Consider the following 22,866-nt stretch of genomic DNA (forward strand, 5'->3'; position numbering starts at 1 on the left):
GATAGGTGATCTTCGGGTTTGGTGCGATTAGGGGTGCGAGGTCGCGTACAGAACATTGGGAGACAGATTGTGCAAAAGATTGAGTTCGTCGCCGAGAGCCTCGGGGAGTGGACCGGCTTTCAGCACTTGGCGAGCACCAATGTCGACGTTGTGCCGGTGCGAGTCGGAGGTGTATCTATATGGGCGTCCGCCCACCACAAGTACTGCAGTGTAACCTGAACACTCAACTTATACCGCCTTGCGTACGACAGACAGTGTATACCCTGTAATTGCAACTACTACAAGACACGATCAACGCCAGAAAACCAGCCTGTCAATATGAATGCACCGGGATAGGTTTAGATCGTTCACGACTCGCCAATTCGAAGGAGAGCCCGATCATTGACCGCACGCGCGTAAGTCTACCAGGCAACCTTGGGCTTATGACCGGACTGGAGAAAACGAAGTCAATTATTGAAGGCAGATAGTCGGTTCCGAGAGAACTCACAATCTCGTGCGTCCACCCCCCGCAGCAGAACTTCATTTTCGTTCCCGCGTGAAGGTTTTCCATGAGCTGGGAAAGCGTGTTGGGGCACGCCGCAGTTGCACGAGCCGTATCCTTAGGGATCCCGAAGTGCTTCCAGAACGTCACGACGCTCGGGTCCTCGGGACTGAAACGGACCACAAGTATGTACGCCCCAGTCCCCCAGTACAACTCGCCCATCTCAAGCTTCCCCATCTGTACGGCCGCAGGGCGCATCATGAACGCTTCCGAGTACGTCAGAGCCCCGACTGGATGGTCCTTTGATGCAAGCATGCCATCGACGAGCTCGAACCGCTTTTGGGAAGGCAGGGTCGCATCGTCCTGGTACCGCAGCGAAAGATGCAAGATATACTTCGCGGTGACGTCAGGGACCTTGTCCTTCTTCCTGAGATAGAGGGCAGTAGTAGCGTTGATGAGCGACGCGTGGTGGTACTCAACCCACTGAGTGAGGTGTACCCAGGCGTTCTGGTCCCCAGAGAGCAAGATCGCGCGGTCGCAATCGCCCACGTCGCACCCACACACGATTTTGTGACCTCTGCGCCAATGCGCCCGCTGACAGTCTTTTGACTAAACAAACCTTGCCGGATGAGTAGATCAAAACCTTCAACAGAACTTCAAACACGTACACAATAGGTTGCGATATTGCACCTAGCACAGCGAAGGAGCTTCATGTTGTTGCCTTCGCATCGGCGCATGCGGAAGCAGTTCTTGCAGTGCGGATGAGTATGCAATTGATCTGCGCTATGGAAGAGGCCAAGTTCACAGTGACGGTGGGTGACGACATCTGAATACTGCCAAAACGGAACAGTAGTCGGTGAACTTCAAAGACGTTCAACAGTATATGCCACCTACTTCAAGCTCTCCGCTGTGTGTCCAGCCACCGCAGCAACACTTCGACCGGCCCGACAGAGGCCCACAACAGAAGCGCATCTTTTTGCCTTCGTCGACGTTCTCTTTTAGCTGCTGGAACGGATCGCGACAAGCCGGTCGCGCAGTAGCCCGCTGAGCGTCGATAGAGAAATGTTTGACGACGTGGGCATCGGGCCGGGATGAGGGATGCGGTCCTGGGAGCGGAAGCGAACCTCTAACATGTACGTCCCCGTACCCCGGTAGGAGTCACCGTAGCGTGTCTTGCCCAGAAGAATAGCGTCTTCGTAGCCTTCGGAAGCGATTTCACGGGCAAGAGGAGGTGTGTCTGCTTTGGCGAGATGGCTGCACCCACGAAGCTCGAATTTCTGTCCTAACGGAAGCGTAGGGTCGTTCCGGTACCAAACGCACATGACGGTGTAGTTGTCGGTTGCGACACCGGGAAAGGTCTCCTCGGGCAATCCATACAGATAACACTGAAGGGCAGTGTTCATAAAGGAGTCGTGGTGGAAGTCGACCCAATCCATGAGGTCTTTCCATGCTTGTGGGTTCCCGGACAGCTCAGCAGCGCCCTCCCGGTCATGAGACAGCTCGACGCATGTCGTTCGATGGTTCTTCATCCACACCTCATCTTCACACGTCTTCGACTTATGTGCATCATGAGCTTCAGATATCATGTTAGGATGCCAGGACTCACGCAATACGCGGTCGCGTAGCAACCTGTACAACGACTGAGCGCCGATCCCGGAGGTGGTTCTTGGTGGCAGTTCTGGCACAAGAGCGCCTCGTGAGTATGCAGGGGCTCCGTGTCGATGAAAGCAGTCTGGTTTCGGATCGAGGGACATGGCGAGAGAAGATGTCGATAATCTGCCAGCACAAAGCTCGAGAGGAAAGAGAAAAACCTGCAAGCGCTTCCTTGACGGGGTCCGGAAGTGCCCGCGGAGTGTGAAGCTCCTGGTCGGAGATATCTGCTGAGCTTGACATTAATTACATGTGAATATTTACTTTGCATCGCCGCTCTGACTGCTTCGATTTCGGAGTTTTTGCCGACAGGGTAGTAAGGACTGCGACTCGATGTCAACCTCCACACACAGGCACAGAATTCCGGAGAGCCAGAGACCATGGCTGAATCTCAAGCACACTGCGAACAAGGGCTATTCCACGATGCTCCTCAATTGCATACACACCCTCATTGCAAGAATTGCTTCCGCATGCGAAGATGCGAGGGGAAGGACGTCAAACTGCTACGCTGTGCTGGCTGCAGTATCGTGACATACTGCGTAGGTGATCCGCTAGTATCTACTGCTCCGACATATTCGTCTGAGCGTGCACACAGTCGAGAGAGTGTCAGAAAGCGAACTGGCGCGAAGGCCACAAGCTCGCACGCCAACTCTACATGAGCCATCGCGATCGCGCGATCGAGCTCTCAGGAAACCCGAAGGCATGGTCGGATCTCACTCAATGGGTCGAGTACCATCAGGCGTCTCTCATCAACGCGACACTGGCATGCTACCTGCACAACAAAGACGCAATTCCCGACATCACCGCGAAGTACCTTCTGCACATCACGCTCAACTACCGCAACGATCCTTCGCTCCCTCCTCAGAAGCAATTTGAGATGCGTGGAGCCCACTTCTCTCCCAAGAACGACCCCGCGTGCTCTCTGCTCTACAATGCGGTCTTTAGCGCGCGTCCTGCCGCCGTCGAGATGGGCAAGATGGAGATGGGCAACCTGTACTGGGGCACTGGCGCGTACCTGCTGATGGTTCGTTTCCGCCCTCACAAGACCGAGTTCGGAGTAGACGGAGTACCGTTCTGGAAGCACTTCGGAATCGATAGAATCAGCGGGAACGCACATCCGGCCTGTCGCAATCCTCTCGACCAGCTCGAAGATAATCTGCATGCAGGGAAGAAAATGCGTTTCTGCTGCGGGAAGCTGGAAGGTCTCCCAACGTGTTGCTGTGGAGGGTGGACGCACGAAATCGTGAGTGTCCTCGTTATATGGCAGCCCGACCGTCCTTGACAGTTTGCGACAGTCCGGTCATCAACCAAAGGTTGGATGGTGACATGTATATCCATTCATCATCGATGATTGTATGTCTGTACTAAATCTCTCACTTACTCATCTCCGGAAATTAGCTCACTATTATATTCCAGAATGTTTTACCCCGACGTCTCTGTACTACTTACACTGCGACTTCGATTCATCCATGTCGTGGAGAACTACTGGCATGCCCAGTAATTGAGTCTTCCCTCCTTGGTTTGTTTTGAGTCGTCTTCTTGGTTGCCACTGACTTCCGGCCGACACAAGCTTAACTCGACCGTTCAGGTTATGGCCATACGACCGTAAAGATGTCTCAGCGTTCCGAAATTGACTGCGACCACGATAACTGCGTCGCACTCGATACTGAGCGTGTCCCATCCTCAATTCTTTGCTATGAAGTGAAGGTAAGGACACCTATCTTTGTTGGCCCGCCCGAAGCTGACTCGGAGGGTGCCCAGACGCGATAAACACGGGAGGTGACGCACGCAGGTCATGTTTAAGCGCATAGTCTGTCTCTCGTTTCCCTGGCATCGAGACCCCCATTCGCATGCGGTGTTCCTCCCTCTACCATTTCAGCTAGTCCCTTGGCTGTGAGTGTACTTGCCATCAGGATTTCTAAATGACTACTAAGGCCGCGAGCGGTCTTCCACCGCTTGACAGATAGACAGACTTCGCGGATGTGTCAGCAGTTCGGTTCGTCGCGCGTCGCTGACAATGGCAAAGCTAGAGAAGACAAGGCCGCCGACATACTCTGTCGTGAGTACTCACCTGATCGAGAGATGGTGTTGAAGCTTTCTGTTAGGCTGGCAAAGACAACCGACCTCTCGCTGAGATACGGCCATTTAGGGGGCTTCGGACGCAATGCGTTCGTTACTGAAGGTTCGGTCTGATTGGGACGTGTCATTGTTGCTTCTTATAAGATCGAAGGCGAGCACTCAATTCAAGTCGGATCCTCACTATCACAACTTCTATGGTGACATTGACCTTGCCTTGCCCAAGTGGAACACCTGTCACCTCGTGAATCTCCCACATAAGCCAACCGTGAGTCTCAGAGCCTTCCCGTGCCCCACGACCATGCCTACACTCGTTCTGCGCACGCTCATTCTTACTTTGTCTTTCTCCTCAGTATGGGCGGCCACCACTACATTGCCTGTCGACGATTCAGATTCCCGGATTTTGTACACGGGGACGTGGACGAAGAACCCGATTAACGACCCGAAAAACTTCAACTATGGAGGATCACTCACGGCCACAAACGATACCACCGCAAAAGCGACTTTCACCTTTTCGGGTGGTGCGTATCCTCATGTGTCTCGACAACCTGCTGGTGCTCAGCTTGTTGCTCAGCTGTCCAAGTTGCGGTGTACGGCGCTTTTCCTTATGCGGGCACGGTGTCCATGCGTTCACAGTATCGTGTTGACAACACTGCCTGGACGCCATTCGAGCCTCCCACTGTCATCAAAAATGCAGGGTACCGTCTGCGATTCTTCCTATCTGATATCCTCAGCACCGGCACGCACGAGCTTTTCATCGAAAATATGGGAAACTCGTTCTACCTAGACTACATCCTACTAGTGGTCCCTACATCCTCCACATTGTCCCCTTCTCCTACCCCGCCTCGCAGCTCTGCCATTTCTGTTACCGCGCAGACTAGTTCGCCTGTATCTGCTGGAACGACCGTTATAGTGTCCACGTCAACTGCCATCGCCCCTCAACAGCAAACGAATACCACTTCCCAGGCAGTTCAACCCTCTAGTAGCACTGCTTCAGTCACCTCGTCGGGCGCGCTCGGTGTTCCCAGCACGCTGATCTCTTCATCGGTCACCTCCATGTTCGTCGCACCGGTATCTACGTCATCGTCGATGAACACAACGCAGACGGAGACAAGCGGGGTCGTTTCCACTGGAACCTCTCAGCGAAGTGGAGCTATCGCCCTTCCGGTTGGGGTCTATGTAGCGATTGGTGTTGGAAGCTTCACCGCTCTTGTGGTGCTAGTTGCGGGTGTGTGGTTCCTGCGTCGCCGGAGGCGGTCCCGTTCCTTGGCAGACGAAGTTACTCCGTTCGGTAAGCGTCCTTGCATAGCGGATATCATTGCATCAACTGACGAGGATGGACTGTCGCAGATCCCGGGTTGACGTCCATCGCTTCGGAGAAGTCGCAGCTCTCGCAGGGGCCGTATGCCCGCGTGAACCGTGCCTCATCCACTGCCTCGACTATCTACCATAGCGCCCCGCCCTATACTCCCGTTCACGAGACTCGCGACGGCTATGAGACCCAAAACATCGACACGACGAGCCGCGCTAGTTTAGAGGGCGTAGGGGAAGGGCACTCGGAGATGGCAGCGACATACGAGCCTCTTGCGTCGCCTTCGGCGATGTCTCCGCTCGTCACTGGTCGCGTAACCGGAACCCATCGCGATAAGTTGTCTCCTGTTACATCTTCGCCAACCTCCCCTGGTTCGAAGTCGAGGCGCGCCCGCCATGACACGCTGGAATTTAGAAGGCGGTCTGTCGATGGTGGAGTACGCCTTGCTGGAGGTCCGTCAGGGACGAGAAGGGATGCGGACTTGACGGATCTGGACGCGCGAAGCGCGGTGTCCACATTACCACCCCTCTATCAGTCGTATCCCGCAGGTCAGTTCTAGGTCAGGATCTTCCAGCTACTATTCCGTCTCCTTCGTTCTTCACTTTATCGCCGCGTATTTAACGAACAAGGGACTTCTGTCAGTTTGCCTCGTCTCGTCATTGGCTCCGGTCGTTGTCATGTCACCTCTCTCACGAAGTATGATATTGACTAATCTTGTGGGACAGCTCGGAGCTCGAACAGCGGGTGCAGAACGGACGTGCGGACGTGTGCGTTTTCCCAAGGAGAACTCAAGTTGAGTGATAGATTGAGATCATGATGAACACCCTAGTAATCCGCATACTGGCAGATCTTCGCAGTGTCCTTTACCCCTGTCCGTCAAGCAATTCAAAGGGGCGTTAGTCGTCGAAGTACGACTGAGGCGCTGAGAAACTGCTGCTCCTGACAGCCGGGCGCACGCCTGCCTTTCTACGACCTCCATTAACCGATTTATGGGAGGATACCCGCCCTCTCCTCTGGCCTTCTCGTCCTCCGTAGTTCTGCTTCATCCGTCCTTCCGAAGACGCGGAAGACACGGAGCGCTCAGCAGTTTCTCGCTCTACGGCACGTCCAGACTCGTTCGGGGTCTTCGATGTCGAGATGCCCGTTCTCAGGAGGAAGGGATACGGAGGTATGTCATCTCTTTTTCGTGGACTTGCTGTATGTTGTGTAGATGGAGAGACGCGATCCTGCGAGACGTCGGAGGTGAAGATGGAGGAGACGGAGGATGACGCGGGTGTCCGCGAGGTGACTGTGAGCGTTCGATCACCTGCATCGTCGGACGTCACCATCGCACAGTACGGATCTTCGTGGACCTGTTCTCCTCTATAACACTCGGCTGCACTCCCCAAGTCTGACTTCGCGAGCTCCGCGTATGTCTCCAGAAGAGTGGATAGCGTGTGTCGAGTAGGTCCGCCAGATTGTAGGTGTGCGGCGGATGGGGCTGTCGGCTGTCCCGGGTACAGATCGGTGCTCTCTGGGGTCGTCGCCAGTGAGCTCATGTCCCAGCTCTTCGCTGCATGCGAAGAGCCGATGCCAGCGAGGCCGCTGACTGGGTGTGACAGCGCACTGCTGTCGATATTCTTGGCAATGAGTGGGAGGAGGGATCCGGAAGAAGCCGTCGTGTTCGCGGTGAAGCGGACCTGGTTATCTTTCCACGGGACATGACGACCGCCTTCCATGTCTCTGGAGTATCCGGTGGCTGCTGGCATGACAAGTGAGATCATGACACTGGATAGGACTTTTTAAGTGCACTAGTACCTCTTGAATGGTAGCCACCCTCAGCATCCTTCTTGTCCTGTGTCTTCCCTCGTCCGTGCGCAGCACAGCACTGGAAGAGTACAATCCCCATCAGGAGCAGAATCAAGACGCCTTCTCCTAGCACGACGAAGAATAGCGGAGAGCTGAAGAGGCTTGTCATGGTGGAGTCAGTCGAGACGCGTACCCGGATATTCAGTCAGTCGGGGGTGGCGACGGGTACGCAGTCCCATGCCCTTGACGTGGAACGACCGTCTATAACTCTCCGTAGATATGACGAGCTACTGTCGTGGAGACGGTATCGCCTCAGACCAGCAAAAGCCTCCGAGGAAGCAAACGAAATAGTGCGAAGATGTCTCGTCAGAAGGCTACCACCAGATAATCACAAATCGCGACTCCACCGTCAGACCGGAAGCACACGGATGCAGACTACTGTACATATTCATATCCGAGACGTGTGGAGACTATAGAAGTTCATCTGTCTTCTCTCTGATCCTACCACACTCGCTGATGGACTGCCTTCGACACCATGGCGCCATCGAGGGAACCCTCCGCTGTCTAGCCACCACTGTACAACGAGAGCGTTCCAGTTAAGAGCGTCATATGCACGCCCTTGCGTTAATATCATGAACTTATTATCCCTACCATGCAAGCGGTGCTAGAGACAGCGGTGAGACTCTGTAGCAGCATAACCAGCGTACCGTCCGATATAATTCAGCCCTACGCTTTGTATGGTGGAGGCCGCGTTCCGGATCGAATCAAGCCCTGCCCTCCGCCTCCACGGCGCGAATCACGAATTTCGAACGAACCTCCCTCCAATCGGATGCCGCCATCCAGCGACCTCCGCCTCCTACTTTGTAGCGGCTGCCCAGTATTACCTCCGCCTGTTGCTACTGTTTGTCTCCGGGCACATTCCACCCCGGCTGCCATGGATGGATGTCCGATGCTGGAGGGCTCTTCACGGGGGATGGTACCGCCATGAGGATACGCCGAAGGAGGAGGGCGAGGCCCATGTAGGGAAGGAAGCGGTGGAACAGGGTACTGATCAATATCGAGAACAGACCTCCGCGTTCGGTACGAAGGAGGGAGAGTCGACGTCGTCGTGACGGACATGCCATCATCATCGAAGGAAGACGGTGTTTGAGGAACATACCCAGTGAGGGCGTGAGCATCGACCGGGTTGCCCATAGTCATGATGGTGCTCGTGCTGTTGCGAGCGGACGAGTACACGCTCGTTATAGGAGTGGACAGTTGGGACTCGATGCCGTTCACGACCGCCAGCGGAGGTCGTGTCGGACCTGACGCTTGCGATGCGACAGATGTGGGGACAAGAGATCTGATGGAGAGGCGATGCTCCGTGGTCGGATGTCCTTGGGGAGTGCATTGCACCTGTCCGCGTGTCGAACACGTCCCCGCCGGTTGTAGAGAGTCCAGCCGATTTGGAACGAGGGTGCCACGACGTCTCACTTGTGTTTCCCTCCTCCGCGGAAACAGGAGCCGTGCATTCTTGCTTAGTATCGAGAACGGCGAGTGCCCGGTTGAAGCGGCTTCTTCATCTACACCGAGCGCGCGCTGAGGAATGTCTGTTTGGTACGAGAAACTGGGGTTGCTTACCAGCCTCCATTTTCTGACCCTTCCTCGCATAGCAATTCCGGCTCACGAAGACGAGAAACAGTCCGAGCAAGGCGACGGAGCAGCCAACTGCCAAGGTGATCAAGAGGGGACGACCGAGTCTGGAGCTCACGCCGTTGCCCATGATTGCGTCGGAGGTGTGGTGTCGCGAAATTTAGGGAGGTCCAGCCTACACGAGGAATCCGCACACAAACATCACAACTTATGCAGCTGAAGATGAGGGGATGTCATAGCGACACGATGTCTGTGCTACGGGACAGAACCGTCGGCTGTATATGGAATAGTACCGGGAAAAGGTTCTCGAAACAATTGTGGGAGCATGCGCATGTACGCGGTGGGGATCTGAGCAGACCATTATCGGATCGCAGCCAAGCGGGGAGCTGGAAGCGAGAGAGCGTCAAGACGGATGCAGTAAGGCTCGCGAGACGCGCTGGGTACGACTCATTGCGCACAATGTCTGATGACGGAAGACTAGTTAATATACAACATACGAAGGCGAGAACGAGTTGAAGTATTGTCACGTCCGCGAATAAGCAGGTGGGGGGAGGAGCATCTCGTCATCTGTAGCATAGACGGCCATGACAGTCCAATAGTCCATGGGCATGCTCGGACTCCTACTCAAGGCCCCGTGGTCGGGAGAGTGTATCACCGTGGGTGGTATGATATTCGTATCTTCACGCAATGGTGGAATTCGCGCAGGATGACCGTGTTCCGGGTCGGACAGAACTTCGGGTGCTTCAGACGAATCCGCGAGCTGGTCGCTACCGGCCGACATGCCAGCGTGATCGGGGCCCTCGGCCTTCTCATCTGCCACAGCATCCCCTCCCGTAGGAACAGCGGGGGAAGATGGTAGGTCTGTCTGCGGTGGCTGAGGAACTGACGAGGCCGTGTCCGAGAGGTCCGGGGTTGACGAATGGAGGAGAGGCGCGTGAGAACCTGTATCGCCCATCGAAGCCGTGTCGGCGCTGCGACTCTGGGACCGCTCACACTCGGGAGCTTCGACCATGTTCTCGCTGTCAAATGTTCTGACGGCTTTCGGGAATGCAATCAGACTCGGGTAAGGAAAGCCTGATCATCTCTACGTACCATTGTCTGCCTCGAGCCTTCGTCTGGCCCGCTTCCTGCTCCAGTACCACGCCGAGAAGAGGGAAAATGCGAAGAAGAATACGCAGACGGCGGTGATAGTCGCTGTCTCCGCAGGCGGAGTGCCCTTAGAAGCCGAGATGGGCACCGGTGCGGGGAGAGCGGTGGACGATGTGGTCGCAGGGGACGACAGCTCTGAACCAGGGAGGGATCCGACGAACGTCTCTGTCGCGGTCAAGACTGAGCCGGGTAATGAGGTGACCGAGACGGAAGTAACGGTCACTGCCACACCCGAAGATGACGCTGAAGTAGTGCTCGAGGCATCAACTCCGCTCGATGAGACTGACGAGGCCAAGGTATCCGTGGAAGTGGAGGTGGTTGTAGGTGGGGCTCCAGTCTGACTAGTCGTAGCTGAGGTAGGAGACTGCGAGGTACTAAGCGGAGGCTGAGGAGGAGTGCTAGTTGGATTAGAAGGCACAGTCGGCGAGGCAGGGGGATTAGTCGAGGTAATTTGAGTTGTCGGCCTCTCATTACCGTTTCCAATAGTGCGCATGATTACGGTTTCCGTTTCGGTGAAGCAGATGTCCTGGCCGGCGCATGGGTCGCAGAATGAATCCTCGAAAGGATCGCAGGAAGAATCTTCCTGTCGACGATGGGGGAGACTCTCAAAGTGTCCTGCGCTGTAATGTCAGAAACGACCTGAAAGGAACACCGAGCTACCACCTACCATACGGCCTCGAACGGGTATAGAACGGGTATGACCTCGTATATCCTACATCATATTCTTGAGATGCTGGTGTATACATTGTGGAGAGGACACCTGCGTGATAAATAACAGCCATGAAGAATGAGCGTAAGCCGGGAGGGTGAACGGGAGTTGCGATAATTGTAAGGACCACCGTACCTCAAACACGCACCATCTGCATATGTACATACGTTCCGGAGGCAGGCTGGGACTGTGAGAGACCAAAGTTGGCATATCACCTCGAAGGCGATTGTGTTTGAAGCGGGATTGAAGAATGAGTTGAAGAATGGCCGGCTGCTATCCCTTGTATCAGACACAGTTCGCTCCCGGTCCTGTTGTTGCCGCATCGATGCAACCGCCTACATAAGGGCTTCTGTCATCGCAACACAAGATTAGCAGTATATGATAACAGCTAACGACCGTCGAGCTTCAGCGGCAGTGTAGATGGTGGGGCACTTCCATACGAGAATCTTGGTCCTTCCAAGGGCTTCGTCCACCGCATCGGATAGATGATGAACCTTAGAGAATGCAGTGAACGTCCCTCTTCGAGGTCGCTACACGATGAAACGATTGAGACGGAGAAGTGCCATGGCGGGTATCGGATTACGCGTGCATTGAGACGGTGTACTTGACTAGAAGCCCGATACGACGTCGTAATCCGGGGCGCCTTCTTTGACCGACTTATGTCCCTTGCAAACAACACCTTGTGATGAACTGAGCCCACTTGCGGAGGAGAACGCTTCGATGAACAGGATCTGATTCTGTTACGTGGATCACAATGACGGATAAAATGCCAAAGATACAGCAAATGAGCGACAGGCTTAACTTAATATGGTCCGTTCGGGTTTTCGAATGTTTAACACACAACAATCGTCAGACTGCGTGCGTACTACTGGAGAAGAGAGAGGTAGGAGAAGAGAGTACGTAGCAATCGCTCTCAGCGCGACAGTGCCCCGATCCATGGACCGTCTGCAAGATGCTGCCCTCCGCGGTGCCGTCCACAGGTACGTCCGGGTTGTGCTTCTCGCTGTCGCGTCCCGCCTCCGGGTCTGTGGCAGGGTTCTGGGACATCGATGTTGCAGGGCGGTGCGTGAACAGTGCAGCGACGAGGGCGCGGATGTTCGGATTGGAATGCTGGGAAGCGGATGTTTCAGCCGCACTTCCGGTCCGCTCGGATCCCCAGAACCATGATCGCGTCCCATATGACACCTCCGTCAGATGGTTGCTCGAGATGTCGTCGATTTCTCCTGTCAAGAGGGGTACAATAGTTAGATCGTCGCACACTGTCCGATCGAGCAACTGACTCACGCCATGATGATGCCTCCGCCTTTCGCGCCTTCCTCCGTCTGCAGATCCATACCGCACCCACGAAGAGAAACAATACCACTACCACAATGGGGACAACGGCTGCTACCACCCCGGGATTGGTCCCTCGGGATGCAGCTCCGGTATGCGAAGGTAGAGTTGAAGATAGAGACGATGAATTTGTCATGGTTGACGCGGGGTCGCGCAGTATAGAAACCGACGAAACCGTTTCTGTGCGTGTAAGGAAAATTGGTTCGTCGGAAGAACTTGAATACGTCTGACGTGTAACGGTGTCGGACAGACGTGAGGTGCTAGTGCTCTCGCTGGAAGAAGTACTGGTGATACCGTCGCGAGGCGCAGATGCACTCACGGTGCTGAAGGATGAAGTCGATGTTGCCAGTTGTGAGCTCGGAGGGGTTGGCTCTGGTTGTCGGGGTGAAGATGAAGGGGGAGCGGATATGCTGGTCGAAGGGGGAGCGGGTATGCTGGTCCGGGGAGGAGTCGGAGGTGGCCTCTCTGGGGTCACCGAGCTCCGAGTTGGTCTAGAATGAGATCCTCCCCCCGTAAAAGTTATGCAGAGGCCGAGCCCGCAACACGTGTGTCTGTCACATATGAGTAAGGGATAATTCCCATGAGAGTCGACATCCCTCTTGTAATGAGGAGATCCGGAAGAGGGTGTCACTGACAAGCAAGTTAGCAAGCAGTGACGAAAGGAGATAGTGCAGAGAAGCCAGTACCAATGAAAGCAGTTGCGGGCTGCGCATTTCTCCACCAAACTAGGCTCTGCGGAACGGATCCATCCATAGAGGACTCGTGCTCACTGTTCATGTAGGAAGTAGCTATGAACTTGTACGCGGCGTGAGAGACGGACCGAGCAGTGAAGAAATGAGCGTGGGGGCGGAAAGAGCGACGCGCGGTGAGGTCTGAGGACTCAGGAGAACTTGAGGGAGGACAGGTATTCGCTGGCAAACAAGCTGGCATGAACGTCAACTCGGAAGCCAGAATTGCGCGGGGCGCGGGGCGTTCGCATCCCATCGTGCTCATCATCAGCACTTGGAAACGAGCCACGACACGAGCCACGGTGGCACGGTGGCACCTATGAGAAAGAAGCTCGGAGCCTCCACCGTCAATTATGGGCGCGAAACGAAGACCGTACAGCCCCTGGACCGTCGAGGACTCTCCGGGGAGAGTCCGGGACTACGGACAAATGAGCCAGCCAAATGAAGTTAGTCGATACCACTCCATCCCGAGCTTGCGATGGAGTCCCAAGTTTTGATAATGAGAACCGCTCGGAGGACCCTGGATACGATGGATGTGGTCCGAGTCGATGACAGATGGAAGATGATAGAGTGGAGGGAAGCAGTCGAAGTCAAGGCCGCCAGCTTTCATGCATTTGTACAACAAGCTCTAGATGATTGTTGAACACGGTTGAGTACAAGAGACAATGGAACGTCCAGTGCACGGTCGTTGACAGGTTTGACCCGACCACTGGCAGGTCGCTGCCAGCTGTTTCAGGTTTCCCAAAGATGATGAGTCAGCAGAGCGCTAGCTTCGGACCGGAGTAGTAAGCCGAGAACACCTGAACCATGGTGCACTTTCCGCCGGATTCCGCCGGAATCCGCCGGAATCCGGCGGATGATGGCGGATGATGGGAGATATGATCGGCCCGGTTGATAAGATAAGACCAGTAAGAAACGCGTAGTAGTCTCAGTAAGTAGTCTGTATGCTGTCGGCCATATACCACCCTTTGCCCATCCCTCTAAGTCCGCAGAGGCTTCACCGGTTCTTCTATGCATGAACTGGTTCCTCTACTAGCTCACGTTGGCGGCTAGTGGTCTGGAAAACAGATTCCTCTATGTGTGTCTATGAACGTTGTGGAACCCGCGCAACCACTTAAGTGGTTATTCTTCTAGTTGGACCGCTTCAGGCAATCCCTGAAGTGGTTCCACCTTTCCGCTGAAGCAGTTATGTCTCTGTATTCCAAACCGCTTAAGTGGTTGCTTGTTTTTCAAGTGATCTCATTTCCGCTTAAGTGGTTCTGCTTTCTAGAGCTTCCTAGGCTGAAGGGGTTCCACTGTTCTAATACTATGTGACCTTTTTCCCAAGCGACAGGTTTATTCTTATTGACTAATTGTTTCATTTACTTAAACTTGTTAATTTATTCATTCTCCCTTATTACCATTCAGGCTCAGATAATATAATATCAGCTACAATCGGTCAAGTAGTCCGGCATTCAAGTGAGATGGTTCACGCCCATGCAACAGACAACCAATGAAGTGATTCTTCGAAAAGCTGAAGTGGTTCTTCGCAAAGTTGAAGTGGTTCTTCGTGACACTTAAGTGGTTCTTCGTGACACTTAAGTGGTTCTTCGTAACACTTAAGTGGTTCTTCGTAACACTTAAGCCGTTCAAGCACTTCAATGAAGTGAGCAGCTTGTGGCGACCAGCTGTGATGACATCATGTATTGCTTGAAAGAAGGAATTAACTGAATGCATGAACCACTGAAGCGTACAGCGTGTCCCTGCAGAAGGACGACCATGGAGAGGCGAAGGGAGCGAGCGTCTCCGATAGTTATCAGGGATAAGATGCTCATAAGAAACTTTGTTACTTGTGATTGACGCCTGCTTCCGCCGGATTCCGGCTGATTCCGCCGGAAGGCGCACCATGGTTCAGGCAATCAGAGTAAGCCGGTCGACGACCTCGCAACAACTTCAAGTTCAGGGAGACCTCAGACTAAGTATTAGTATTGGCAAGCAACCGGTTATACGTCACCCCCGGACGAAGCACGTGAGTTACATTTTGGAAGAAGAGCCGTATTTATTCTGTACTGATATATATTATCCCAATTGCGACAGTGGATTACACGCTCCGCCAGAGACGATACAGCTTTGGAGGTATGGGGAGAGAGAGAAGGTCACAGAGCTCGCAAATCACCATGAGCAGGGAAAGGGGATACAGATTAACACTGAAGGAGATCTGGGACGGAGGGACGCTTAGAATACGACGGAGGCAGTGTGGACGGCGTGCTGGTGAAAAATATGGTGTCACCGCGGCGGACTCTCCGTGAGTACGCAGGAGGCGGGAGACGGCTCTCGTCGTCTTCCGCTGCGCGGTCCATGGGAACGCTCGACCTCGAAGGCAAGACTCCTTGTGGGGCGGAGCGATGGAAGAGGGGCGGGGAAGTAGCATTGGGGTTATGACCATTCTCGCGGCCGGAATCCGTCACGGCAAATCCGCCGACAAACGCTCTTGCGGCTGAGAGATGTGGTTAGCTCTTCTCTACATCTCATGGTATGGCGAAGACACGTACTGGCGTCCTCAGCTTCACGTCTCCGCCTCGAGCGACGCTTCGTCATCCAGTGCCATGACCAGAAGAAGGACAGTGCGAAGACAGACACGCAGACGGCAGTTATGGTCACTATCACGGAAAGTTGCGCGCCATTGGGGCGAGAGGCTGGTGGGGCGCCCGTAGTGGAAGACTTATGATCGGTGGGCGATGTGGACTGTACGGACACAGATGATGCTGAGGGAACCAAACTGGTTGTTGAACTTTGAGGCGTGGTTGTATGCACGGTGCTCAAATATGAGATCGTTTGTGTCTCTTGTGAGTGCGGAGCAGTTGGCTCTGGTTCTCCGGTAGGAGATGGAGTGCTGGTAGGAGATGGAGTGCTGGTAGGAGGAGGAGTGGTAGGGGGAGGAGTGCTAGTAGGGGGAGGAGTGCTGGTAGGGGGAGGAGTGCTGGTAGGGGGAGGAGTCGGAGGTGGCCTGTCCAGGGTTATCAGTTTCCGAGGTCCTCCACCATTTGCCGGTACGGTGAAAGTTCTGCATCTGCCAAATAAGCAGCACGCCGCAGTCCAGGACCCTTGGTTTGTCTGTCCGTCACATAAGGGTAAGGAAATATTCTCATGAGAGTCGCCATCCCTCCTGGGATGCGGAGCTCTGAAAGAGGGTGTCACTGACAAGCAAGTTAGCAAGTGGCGACATAATAAGCTAGTGCAGAGAAGTCAGTACCAGTGAAAGCAGTTGCGAGCTCCGCCTTTCTCCACCAAACCAGACTCTGCCGAACGGATTCATCCATAGAGGACTCGTGCTCAACACTCATGGAGGAAGTAGCGAGGGACTTCTAGGCAGTGTGAGAGACGGAGCAGCGAAGAGATGAGCGTGGAGGCGGAAAGAGCGGCGCGCGGTCAGGACTCAGGAGAACTTGAGGGAGGACAGGTTTTCGCTGGCATACATACGAACCGGCATGAATATCATTTCGGAAGCCAATATTACGGTGTGCACGTGGGATGCGGATCCCATCGTGCTGATTGTCAGCACTTGGACACGAGTCACGGTGGGAATGATAGGAAAGAAGTTCGGAGCGTCCGACCTCAATCATGGGCGTGGAATGTCGACGAGGACCGTACAGCCTGTCGAGGACACTCCGGGGAGCGTCCGGGACTGCGAACGAAACGCCCAACAACATCGGATGGAAGATGTTAAAGTGGAAGGAACTTGAAGCAGTCGAAGTCAACGCCGCTAGCCTTCATGCATTTCTAAAACAATCCAGGGATGATTGTTGGATATAAGAGACATGGTTGATGAGTAGAGTACATGGAATGCAACGTCCAGCGCACGGTGGAGTCGAAGTTGAGTCTTGACAGAGCTTGGCCTGACCAGGTCGCTAGCGTGATGGCTGACAACGAGGTGGCGGCACTGAAGACGCTATTAGATCCGGGCATGCCACACGGACAGCAATTAGTGTCAGTGATAGCGTGCGGCAATGTACGTGAATTGCTCACCAAAGATGAGCGACGGCGCATCGTATTCCATTGGCGCCTTTCTCATGAGGGAATTACATGCACCGAGGATGTAGACAAGGATGCGAAGGAGGCGGCGGAACTGCCCCTCGAGCGCGACGAGTGCTCGCTAGCCCATGCGAAAAGTGTTCGACCCACTGCCTGATCACGTTAACAGCCTAGCACTGAAAGCGCACGGGATGTAGTTCTTCCTAGATACATGGACGGCGTGTCCTGATTGCGGGGTACTGCAAGACAGGGTGCACATTTTACTCAAATCCAGGAGGTATCGCCGTTGGCGGAACTGCCGCGGCGAGGTCGAGTTTCTGCAACGGGTTAGCGCGCACCGCGAGTTCAACTCGTCCCTTACCGTGAATGAGAACGCGTTCTCGTTTGTGGATGCGCCCAGCTAATAGGAATGATACCGGGCGAGAGGCCTGGAAGTGCCACTGATGCGCTGGAGAAGGCGCACACAGAGCCCGTAGATGTCGGCATCATAGGTTGAGAACACTCGCCCACCACGTACGAGGGGGATAGAAAATCTACAGTGTTTGACCGGTCCTTGGACCACCATGGTTCCTTGGGCCAATTGACCCTTTCCTGTCCTCATGCATATCTTGTAAGCTTTTATACACCTGAACTATATTTCTCAGTCTCGTATACACGTCTATACCAATTTTTGGGACAGTCTACCTAGATCAGAGGGAACTACCGCAATGTTTACATCCAGAACAGCTGATTATGAAATTTCTGCAACTCAATACAACAGATGTATGGACTGGAACACCCTAAATTTTTGCGAGACACTCAATAGCATACACTGTGTTCCATATGTCGTACAGATCTGCTTATCACATGAAGTACTGATGCATACAGCAACAATCATCGCAGGAGGAGGTCCAGGAGTCGACATTGACTAAGCGCCAGGTCACATCACACTGCCTATTTAAGAAAGCGGCGTGTCGCAGCGCAGCGGGAGGTGGCAGGACCAGGTGACAGCGTGGGAGGCTGAATGAGACCTTGCAAGGGTGGAGAAACGTCGAGCCAGGTGGCAGAAGCCCAAGCTGGGCACAGTAGAGAAAGCCAGGCCAAAGCCAAAGCTCTCTGCTGCACGGGATATCGAGGATGAGGATGAAGACGATGAGGATGAGGACGAGGACGAGGCCGGGGATGATGAGTGATGTAATGATCAGTGATTAGATCCGGTCTCGATTAGGAAATCACACTCATCTGTGACCTGGTCCAAGGAGCGCAGAATGCCTGATACGCCACAACGCGACAAATTTGCCTCCCCACTCCCACATACTTCCACTACGGTCACAGAAACTGCGTAGATGTGTAACGAACGTCTCTTGTAGCACACAGGTGAAGTTTCAGGCCGGACCCTTTCATTATACTGACGTTATGCAGCGCTCAAGATTTGGGTGGTCCAAGGACCGGTCAAATACTGTAGATGTTTCTTTTTTGTTCAAGAAAATAAAACAGACCAGGTCGCCAGCCCAACGATGATGAGTCAGCAGAGCGCCTAGCAGCCTCGGAGGCTCGGACAGAGGCTAAGTTGGCAAGCAACTGGTTATACGTCGCCGTGGGATGAAGTACGTGAGTTACATATTGGAAGAAGAGCTATCTGTACTAGTCTGTACTGATATATACCGGATTGCGACAGCGGCGCCAGAGATGATCCAGCTTTGGAGATATGGGGAGAGAGGAGGTTACGGCACTCGCCACTCGCCATGAACAGATCAAGAGGGCACGGAATACTGCAGGAGGTCTGGGACGGACGGACGTGTACAGTACGACGGAGGCAGTGTGGAGGGCGCGCTGACGAACGAGCCCTCGTCCTCACAGGGAGACGCGCGCACGGGTGCATTCCCTGTTACGGCGTGCATGTTGGGCTGGCTCGTAGGAGATGTGAACATTATTGTGTCACCACCGCGGACTCTCCGTGAGTACGCAGGAGGCGGGAGACGGCTCTCGTCGTCTGCAGCATGGGCCGCCGTGCGGTCCATGGGGGCGCTCGACCTCGAGGGCAAGACTCCTCGTTGGGCGGAGTGATGGAAGCGGGCCGGGGAAGCAGCGGGGGGATTATAATCAATATCGGAATTCTGAGCTGTACCAGACGTATCCGCGGGGGGAGTGTGCTGAACGGGGGCGTCGGGGATCCCGCCTTTCGCGTCGGCAGAAGGCCCGTGTACCAAAGGGAGGTTCGGGACAGCTGGAGAGTCGGCCTGCGCAACTTGAACCGACAGGGAACCCATGTCCGGGTTGGAATCTGCGCTCGTCAAGCGATCATTGGAACCCGCGTCGTCGAACGAGGCTCCCTTCCGAGTCAGCATGCCGCGGCCGGAATCCGGCATGGCAATCCCGCTAACGAACGCTCTTGCAGCTGAGGGATGTCGTTAGCTTTGCTCTACATCAGAATTTTCTAGAGAAACCACCTACTGGCGTTCTCCGCTTGGCGTCTCTGTCTCGAGCGACGCTTCGTCATCAAGTGCCATGCCCAGAAGAGGCACAGTGCGAAGACGGACACGCAGACGGCGGTTATGGCCACTGTCACAGCAAGTGGCAGGCCTTTCCGGGGAGAGGCTGGTACGGCACTGATAGTGGAAGACCTATGCGCGGATGATGTGGATTGTACGGATCCCGATACTGAGAGAACAGAGGTGGAAGTAGTCGTAACCACACCTAATGTCGGGCTCACATGGGATGTTATCTTTGCGACAGAGACTCCGCTCAACGAAAGGGGAAGGGAGGTATCACGGCTCGCTGGGTCGGACGAGGCAGTGGCAGGAACACCTGTACTGGATGCTCCAGGTGCAGCCCATGAGATTGAGCTCGCTCTACCCACAGATGCAAGTGAGGAAGATGTGATGGCCACCGGAGAAGTCGTTGATGGGCTCTGTGACGTGAGCTCGGTATGATTTGTCCCAGGAACTGCATCTTCCCCGGTGGCCGTTTCGGACAGAGTTACGGTATCGCAATCGGCGCCCAAGCAACATGTTTGGATGAATTCCCCCACGTACCCGCAAACCACTAACTCTCCATAATGTCTCTGCTGCAATAGACGAGGACTAGATGTTACTGACGTTCACAAAAATGGGGTTAATTGTGTGATACACAGTATGATGCTGGAGAGAATGGGCTGATGACGTACCGAGAGAGTGGAAAGGGGCCCCGGACGACGACGTTGCGCCTTCTCCCCAAGGTGATGAATGCGCTCCGTTGCCCATACAAAGTTTGAAGGGAGCAGCGTGTGTGTGCGTGATAGAGACAGAGAAGACCAGACAATGAAGTAGAGAGGAGGGCTTGAAACGGGACGAGCCACGCCTATCGTGGAGAAAGCCGCAAAGGCTCGAGGCCGTCTTTACCGTCCGAAGGGGCCCGAGTACCTCGGGAACCACGCTGCGAGCGCAAGAACCGGATCGAATCCTGTGATACAGAAGTGAGTACAAGGAAAGAAGAGGTCAGTGGTCACCCACGTGTACATAGCTCGTAAACCAACTCCATCCCGAGCTCTGTGAGGTGTATACGGACGTGACTCGGAGATACAATTACAGTTGACAGCTCGGAGATTGCAGTTCATGCTAGATGAGCTGAGATAAAGCTAACGAGTGGCGCATGCCGTCGTCGACTGAGGTGGTGGTCGCAACAGAAGGATCCATCGCCGGGGATGCCGACTTCCGAACTAAGCGCTCACGACGCCCGGCGCGAACTGGGCTACATCTTGGCGATTGCGGGAGGCCGAAGGCAGTGGGCAGATGCACTGTGAATCGAGAGACGGAAGCAAGTCCAAGGGAGAGGTCGGTGAGACCAAGCACTAGTACTGAGCCTTATGCCTTGTGTGCAACTTGATGTGGCGCGCCAAAGACGTAGAGTATAGCATCCGAAGTCGCCGTAACATTGTGCTCTCTCTCTCTGTAAAGTATTCATCTCCTGGTCAACTCATACAACAACATCCAATAAAGATACGGTACGTACGAAGTATGTACACCCAAAAGGACTGCATACGCATACAATGCGCGTCCACCCATCCTTCCTCTCCCAAGTTCGACCCCCCTCCGCTCCCCTTGCGCCCTCCAAGCACTGCTCAAGAGTCAGAACTCGGCGTATACATCGGCGGCGCGCTCCTCTCGCTCCTCCCATCCTCCACAACGCCCATGCCCATCCCGCCGAACGCAGGACTCGTCGGATACGGCGGCACGCCCATCCCCAGCGCCTCCCCCCTCGACGTCCTGAACGTCGTCCTCCGGCTGCTCGGCCCCGGGAGATACTCCGAGCTCGGCGGCGGGTGGTCCCACGCGTACGGCGAGCGGCCCCGGCCTCCGTCCCCACTCCCGGGCTCTTCCCCAGACTCGACCGTCGTGGGGCTCTGCACGGCCCACGCGTACGCGTAAGGTGCGTAGGGCGACGCGGACACACGCGTGGTGTCTTCCAGCCCGGGCGGGCCGGGAGGCATTAGCGGGGACATGGGCGGGGCGGGGAGGATGCGCGGGGAGGCAGAGGCGGTGCGTGGGGGTGGTTGGATGAGTGAACCTGGGGCTGGGGCGTATGGGGGAGAAGATGATGGTGAGGGTTGCTGCGGGGGGTGGAGGAGGAACGTCGACGAGCGCGGTGTTTCTCCTGCTCCTCCGTCGGGAGAAGGGTACGGGTATGGAGAGGTGGTGCGCGAGTCTGCAGAGGCGGCGGAGGACGACTTCTCGTTCTCCGAGCTCGCGCCGACGAGAGTGCGGCCCCCGCTGACGCTCGGGAGGCGCGCTACGTTCGCGCGGTGGCCCTCTTCTGAGGTCGAGAAGCGGGAGGACATCATGGAATTGTGGGCAGACGTCGAGGTGCTGCCGCGGGTGGCACTCCCACTAATGCTGCCGTACGCTATTGCATCCATGACGGAGTTCCCATCCGAGTGCGGCGCTTGGACCATGCCGTTAGAGACCGTGTGTGTAGGCGCTGCACGAAATGAATACATCGTGAGTTCTCGCTTCTGATCTAGAGACCAGACGGCAGCCATTGTAGCACTCACAGTGGATATCCCGCTGAGCCATCCGCGCATGTCGTTTCCTCCGCCAGGCGTAGCAGAGAATCGCAGACAGGACAAACACACAGACGCAAGCCACTGCGAGCGCTGCGATCTCCCCCGTGCTCATCCCGCGCTGTCCGCCCTCCGACGACGCGTTCGCTACAATAGTCGGTTGCGATGACGGTCCGGCAGTCGAGAGGAGGGTGACAATCGAGCCCGAGAGCGAAAGGGTGAGGTAGACGGTTGATGACGAGCCCGTTTCAGTCCCGGACGGGCTGGATGCGTGGTCCGCAGCGGAGGATGCTGATGTTGATGTCGATTGCGAGGAGGGGGACTCGGAGCCGGCGCCTGAGGGAGAGGGCACATGAGCTGAGGACGACGATGTCCGTCCAGTAGAAGCGGGACTGCTCGACGTACTGCGCGAAGCGGCGGGCGCGGTACTCGGAGGAGGGTTGTTGATGACTGTGGTGACCACTGTCGCGGACGCGACGGAGGTGATGTCCGTCACTGAGGTGATAACAGATGTCTGTATCTGTGTCTGTGTCTGTGTCTGTGTCTGTGTCTGTGTCGCGGGAGGGGTGGTCGACGTTGTCGTCACACCGCCGATCCCCCATGAGAAGGGTCGTGAGAAGCCCCACGGTCCGAAGCGTTTTTCGCGGATGTGCATCGCTCAAGACGGTGTGTGGTGGTACTTCCTGTGTCGAGTCGAGGCCTGTGAGCGATACGGACACGCAGACAGAAAGAATCTGCTCACCAGCAGGATCCGGAGCAACTCAGCAAGACCAGGTAACCATCCACGTCGCTCTTCTCGGTCGGTTGGCAGGCAGGTATAAACGAAAGGACAGTAGGCACACGAAGGAAGGAACGACCTGTCACCGGCGGAACTTGAGCAAGGGAATGGGCACAGAGACGGCCAGGGATAGCGGAGAAGGGTCGGCGGAGAAGAGAGGAAGGAGGATGGAGGAAGGAGATGGAAGGAGGAAGGAGGGGCAC

General features: G+C 55.2%; 8 protein-coding genes across 8 annotated transcripts; 2 read left to right on the forward strand and 6 right to left on the reverse strand.

Moving 5' to 3' along the window:
* Positions 1-203: 203 nt before the first annotated feature.
* On the reverse strand, positions 204-1,348 carry L226DRAFT_387056 (uncharacterized protein). Its single transcript, XM_067674459.1, has 3 exons — positions 1,150-1,348; positions 488-1,090; positions 204-431 (listed from the first exon to the last, which is right to left on the reverse strand). Exons 1-3 carry the CDS (start codon positions 1,216-1,218, stop codon positions 402-404), a joined length of 702 nt encoding a protein of 233 aa, XP_067536322.1. The 5' UTR covers positions 1,219-1,348; the 3' UTR covers positions 204-401.
* Positions 1,349-2,290, reverse strand: L226DRAFT_387047 (uncharacterized protein). Its single transcript, XM_067674458.1, has 2 exons — positions 2,088-2,290; positions 1,349-2,037 (listed from the first exon to the last, which is right to left on the reverse strand). Exon 2 carries the CDS (start codon positions 2,008-2,010, stop codon positions 1,480-1,482), a length of 531 nt encoding a protein of 176 aa, XP_067536323.1. The 5' UTR covers positions 2,011-2,037; positions 2,088-2,290; the 3' UTR covers positions 1,349-1,479.
* A 496-nt stretch (positions 2,291-2,786) lies between these two features.
* Positions 2,787-3,456, forward strand: L226DRAFT_570004 (uncharacterized protein; the record flags this gene model as incomplete). The annotated part of the gene is made up of 2 exons (XM_067684381.1): positions 2,787-3,374; positions 3,427-3,456. 2 exons carry the CDS (start codon positions 2,787-2,789, stop codon positions 3,454-3,456), a joined length of 618 nt encoding a protein of 205 aa, XP_067536324.1.
* Positions 3,457-4,508: 1,052 nt separating this feature from the next.
* Positions 4,509-6,078, forward strand: L226DRAFT_570005 (uncharacterized protein; the record flags this gene model as incomplete). The annotated part of the gene is made up of 3 exons (XM_067684382.1): positions 4,509-4,728; positions 4,782-5,498; positions 5,558-6,078. The coding sequence occupies 3 exons, from the start codon at positions 4,509-4,511 to the stop codon at positions 6,076-6,078; spliced, it is 1,458 nt and encodes a 485-aa protein (XP_067536325.1).
* A 337-nt stretch (positions 6,079-6,415) lies between these two features.
* On the reverse strand, positions 6,416-7,476 carry L226DRAFT_570006 (uncharacterized protein; the record flags this gene model as incomplete). Its single annotated transcript, XM_067684383.1, has 2 exons — positions 6,416-7,257; positions 7,317-7,476. 2 exons carry the CDS (start codon positions 7,474-7,476, stop codon positions 6,416-6,418), a joined length of 1,002 nt encoding a protein of 333 aa, XP_067536326.1.
* Positions 7,477-9,462: 1,986 nt separating this feature from the next.
* Positions 9,463-12,842, reverse strand: L226DRAFT_522265 (uncharacterized protein; the record flags this gene model as incomplete). Its single annotated transcript, XM_067678753.1, has 10 exons — positions 9,463-9,977; positions 10,032-10,708; positions 10,756-10,800; positions 10,965-10,984; positions 11,013-11,132; positions 11,421-11,534; positions 11,740-12,020; positions 12,082-12,309; positions 12,449-12,620; positions 12,765-12,842. 10 exons carry the CDS (start codon positions 12,840-12,842, stop codon positions 9,463-9,465), a joined length of 2,250 nt encoding a protein of 749 aa, XP_067536327.1.
* Positions 12,843-18,511: 5,669 nt separating this feature from the next.
* On the reverse strand, positions 18,512-20,694 carry L226DRAFT_387102 (uncharacterized protein). Its single transcript, XM_067674461.1, has 4 exons — positions 20,339-20,694; positions 20,014-20,288; positions 19,302-19,940; positions 18,512-19,245 (listed from the first exon to the last, which is right to left on the reverse strand). Exons 1-4 carry the CDS (start codon positions 20,440-20,442, stop codon positions 18,602-18,604), a joined length of 1,662 nt encoding a protein of 553 aa, XP_067536328.1. The 5' UTR covers positions 20,443-20,694; the 3' UTR covers positions 18,512-18,601.
* Positions 20,663-22,856, reverse strand: L226DRAFT_387096 (uncharacterized protein). Its single transcript, XM_067674460.1, has 4 exons — positions 22,628-22,856; positions 21,877-22,568; positions 20,838-21,803; positions 20,663-20,774 (listed from the first exon to the last, which is right to left on the reverse strand). The coding sequence occupies exons 2-3, from the start codon at positions 22,538-22,540 to the stop codon at positions 20,947-20,949; spliced, it is 1,521 nt and encodes a 506-aa protein (XP_067536329.1). The 5' UTR covers positions 22,541-22,568; positions 22,628-22,856; the 3' UTR covers positions 20,663-20,774; positions 20,838-20,946.
* Positions 22,857-22,866: the final 10 nt, after the last annotated feature.

Source organism: Lentinus tigrinus (genome assembly GCF_003813185.1).
Source record: "Lentinus tigrinus ALCF2SS1-7 unplaced genomic scaffold L226scaffold_9, whole genome shotgun sequence".
NCBI lineage: Eukaryota > Fungi > Basidiomycota > Agaricomycetes > Polyporales > Polyporaceae > Lentinus > Lentinus tigrinus.

Bases quoted from the DNA above. Each gene is read 5' to 3' on its own strand.
- L226DRAFT_387056 (XM_067674459.1), bottom strand. From the start codon at position 1,218: ATGCGCCGATGCGAAGGCAACAACATGAAGCTCCTTCGCTGTGCTAGG. The intron at 1,091-1,149 runs GTACGTGTTTGA...AGGTTTGTTTAG, and splicing joins GCAATATCGCAACCTATTGT to TCAAAAGACTGTCAGCGGGC. The intron at 432-487 runs GTGAGTTCTCTC...CGTTTTCTCCAG, and splicing joins GGGGGTGGACGCACGAGATT to TCCGGTCATAAGCCCAAGGT.
- L226DRAFT_387047 (XM_067674458.1), bottom strand. From the start codon at position 2,010: ATGAAGAACCATCGAACGACATGCGTCGAGCTGTCTCATGACCGGGAG.
- L226DRAFT_387102 (XM_067674461.1), bottom strand. From the start codon at position 20,442: ATGAACTGCAATCTCCGAGCTGTCAACTGTAATTGTATCTCCGAGTCA. The intron at 20,289-20,338 runs GTGGGTGACCAC...TCTGTATCACAG, and splicing joins GGTTTACGAGCTATGTACAC to GATTCGATCCGGTTCTTGCG. The intron at 19,246-19,301 runs GTAGGTGGTTTC...GACATCCCTCAG, and splicing joins ACGCCAAGCGGAGAACGCCA to CTGCAAGAGCGTTCGTTAGC.
- L226DRAFT_387096 (XM_067674460.1), bottom strand. From the start codon at position 22,540: ATGCACATCCGCGAAAAACGCTTCGGACCGTGGGGCTTCTCACGACCC. The intron at 21,804-21,876 runs GTGAGTGCTACA...CATTTCGTGCAG, and splicing joins GGCTCAGCGGGATATCCACT to CGCCTACACACACGGTCTCT.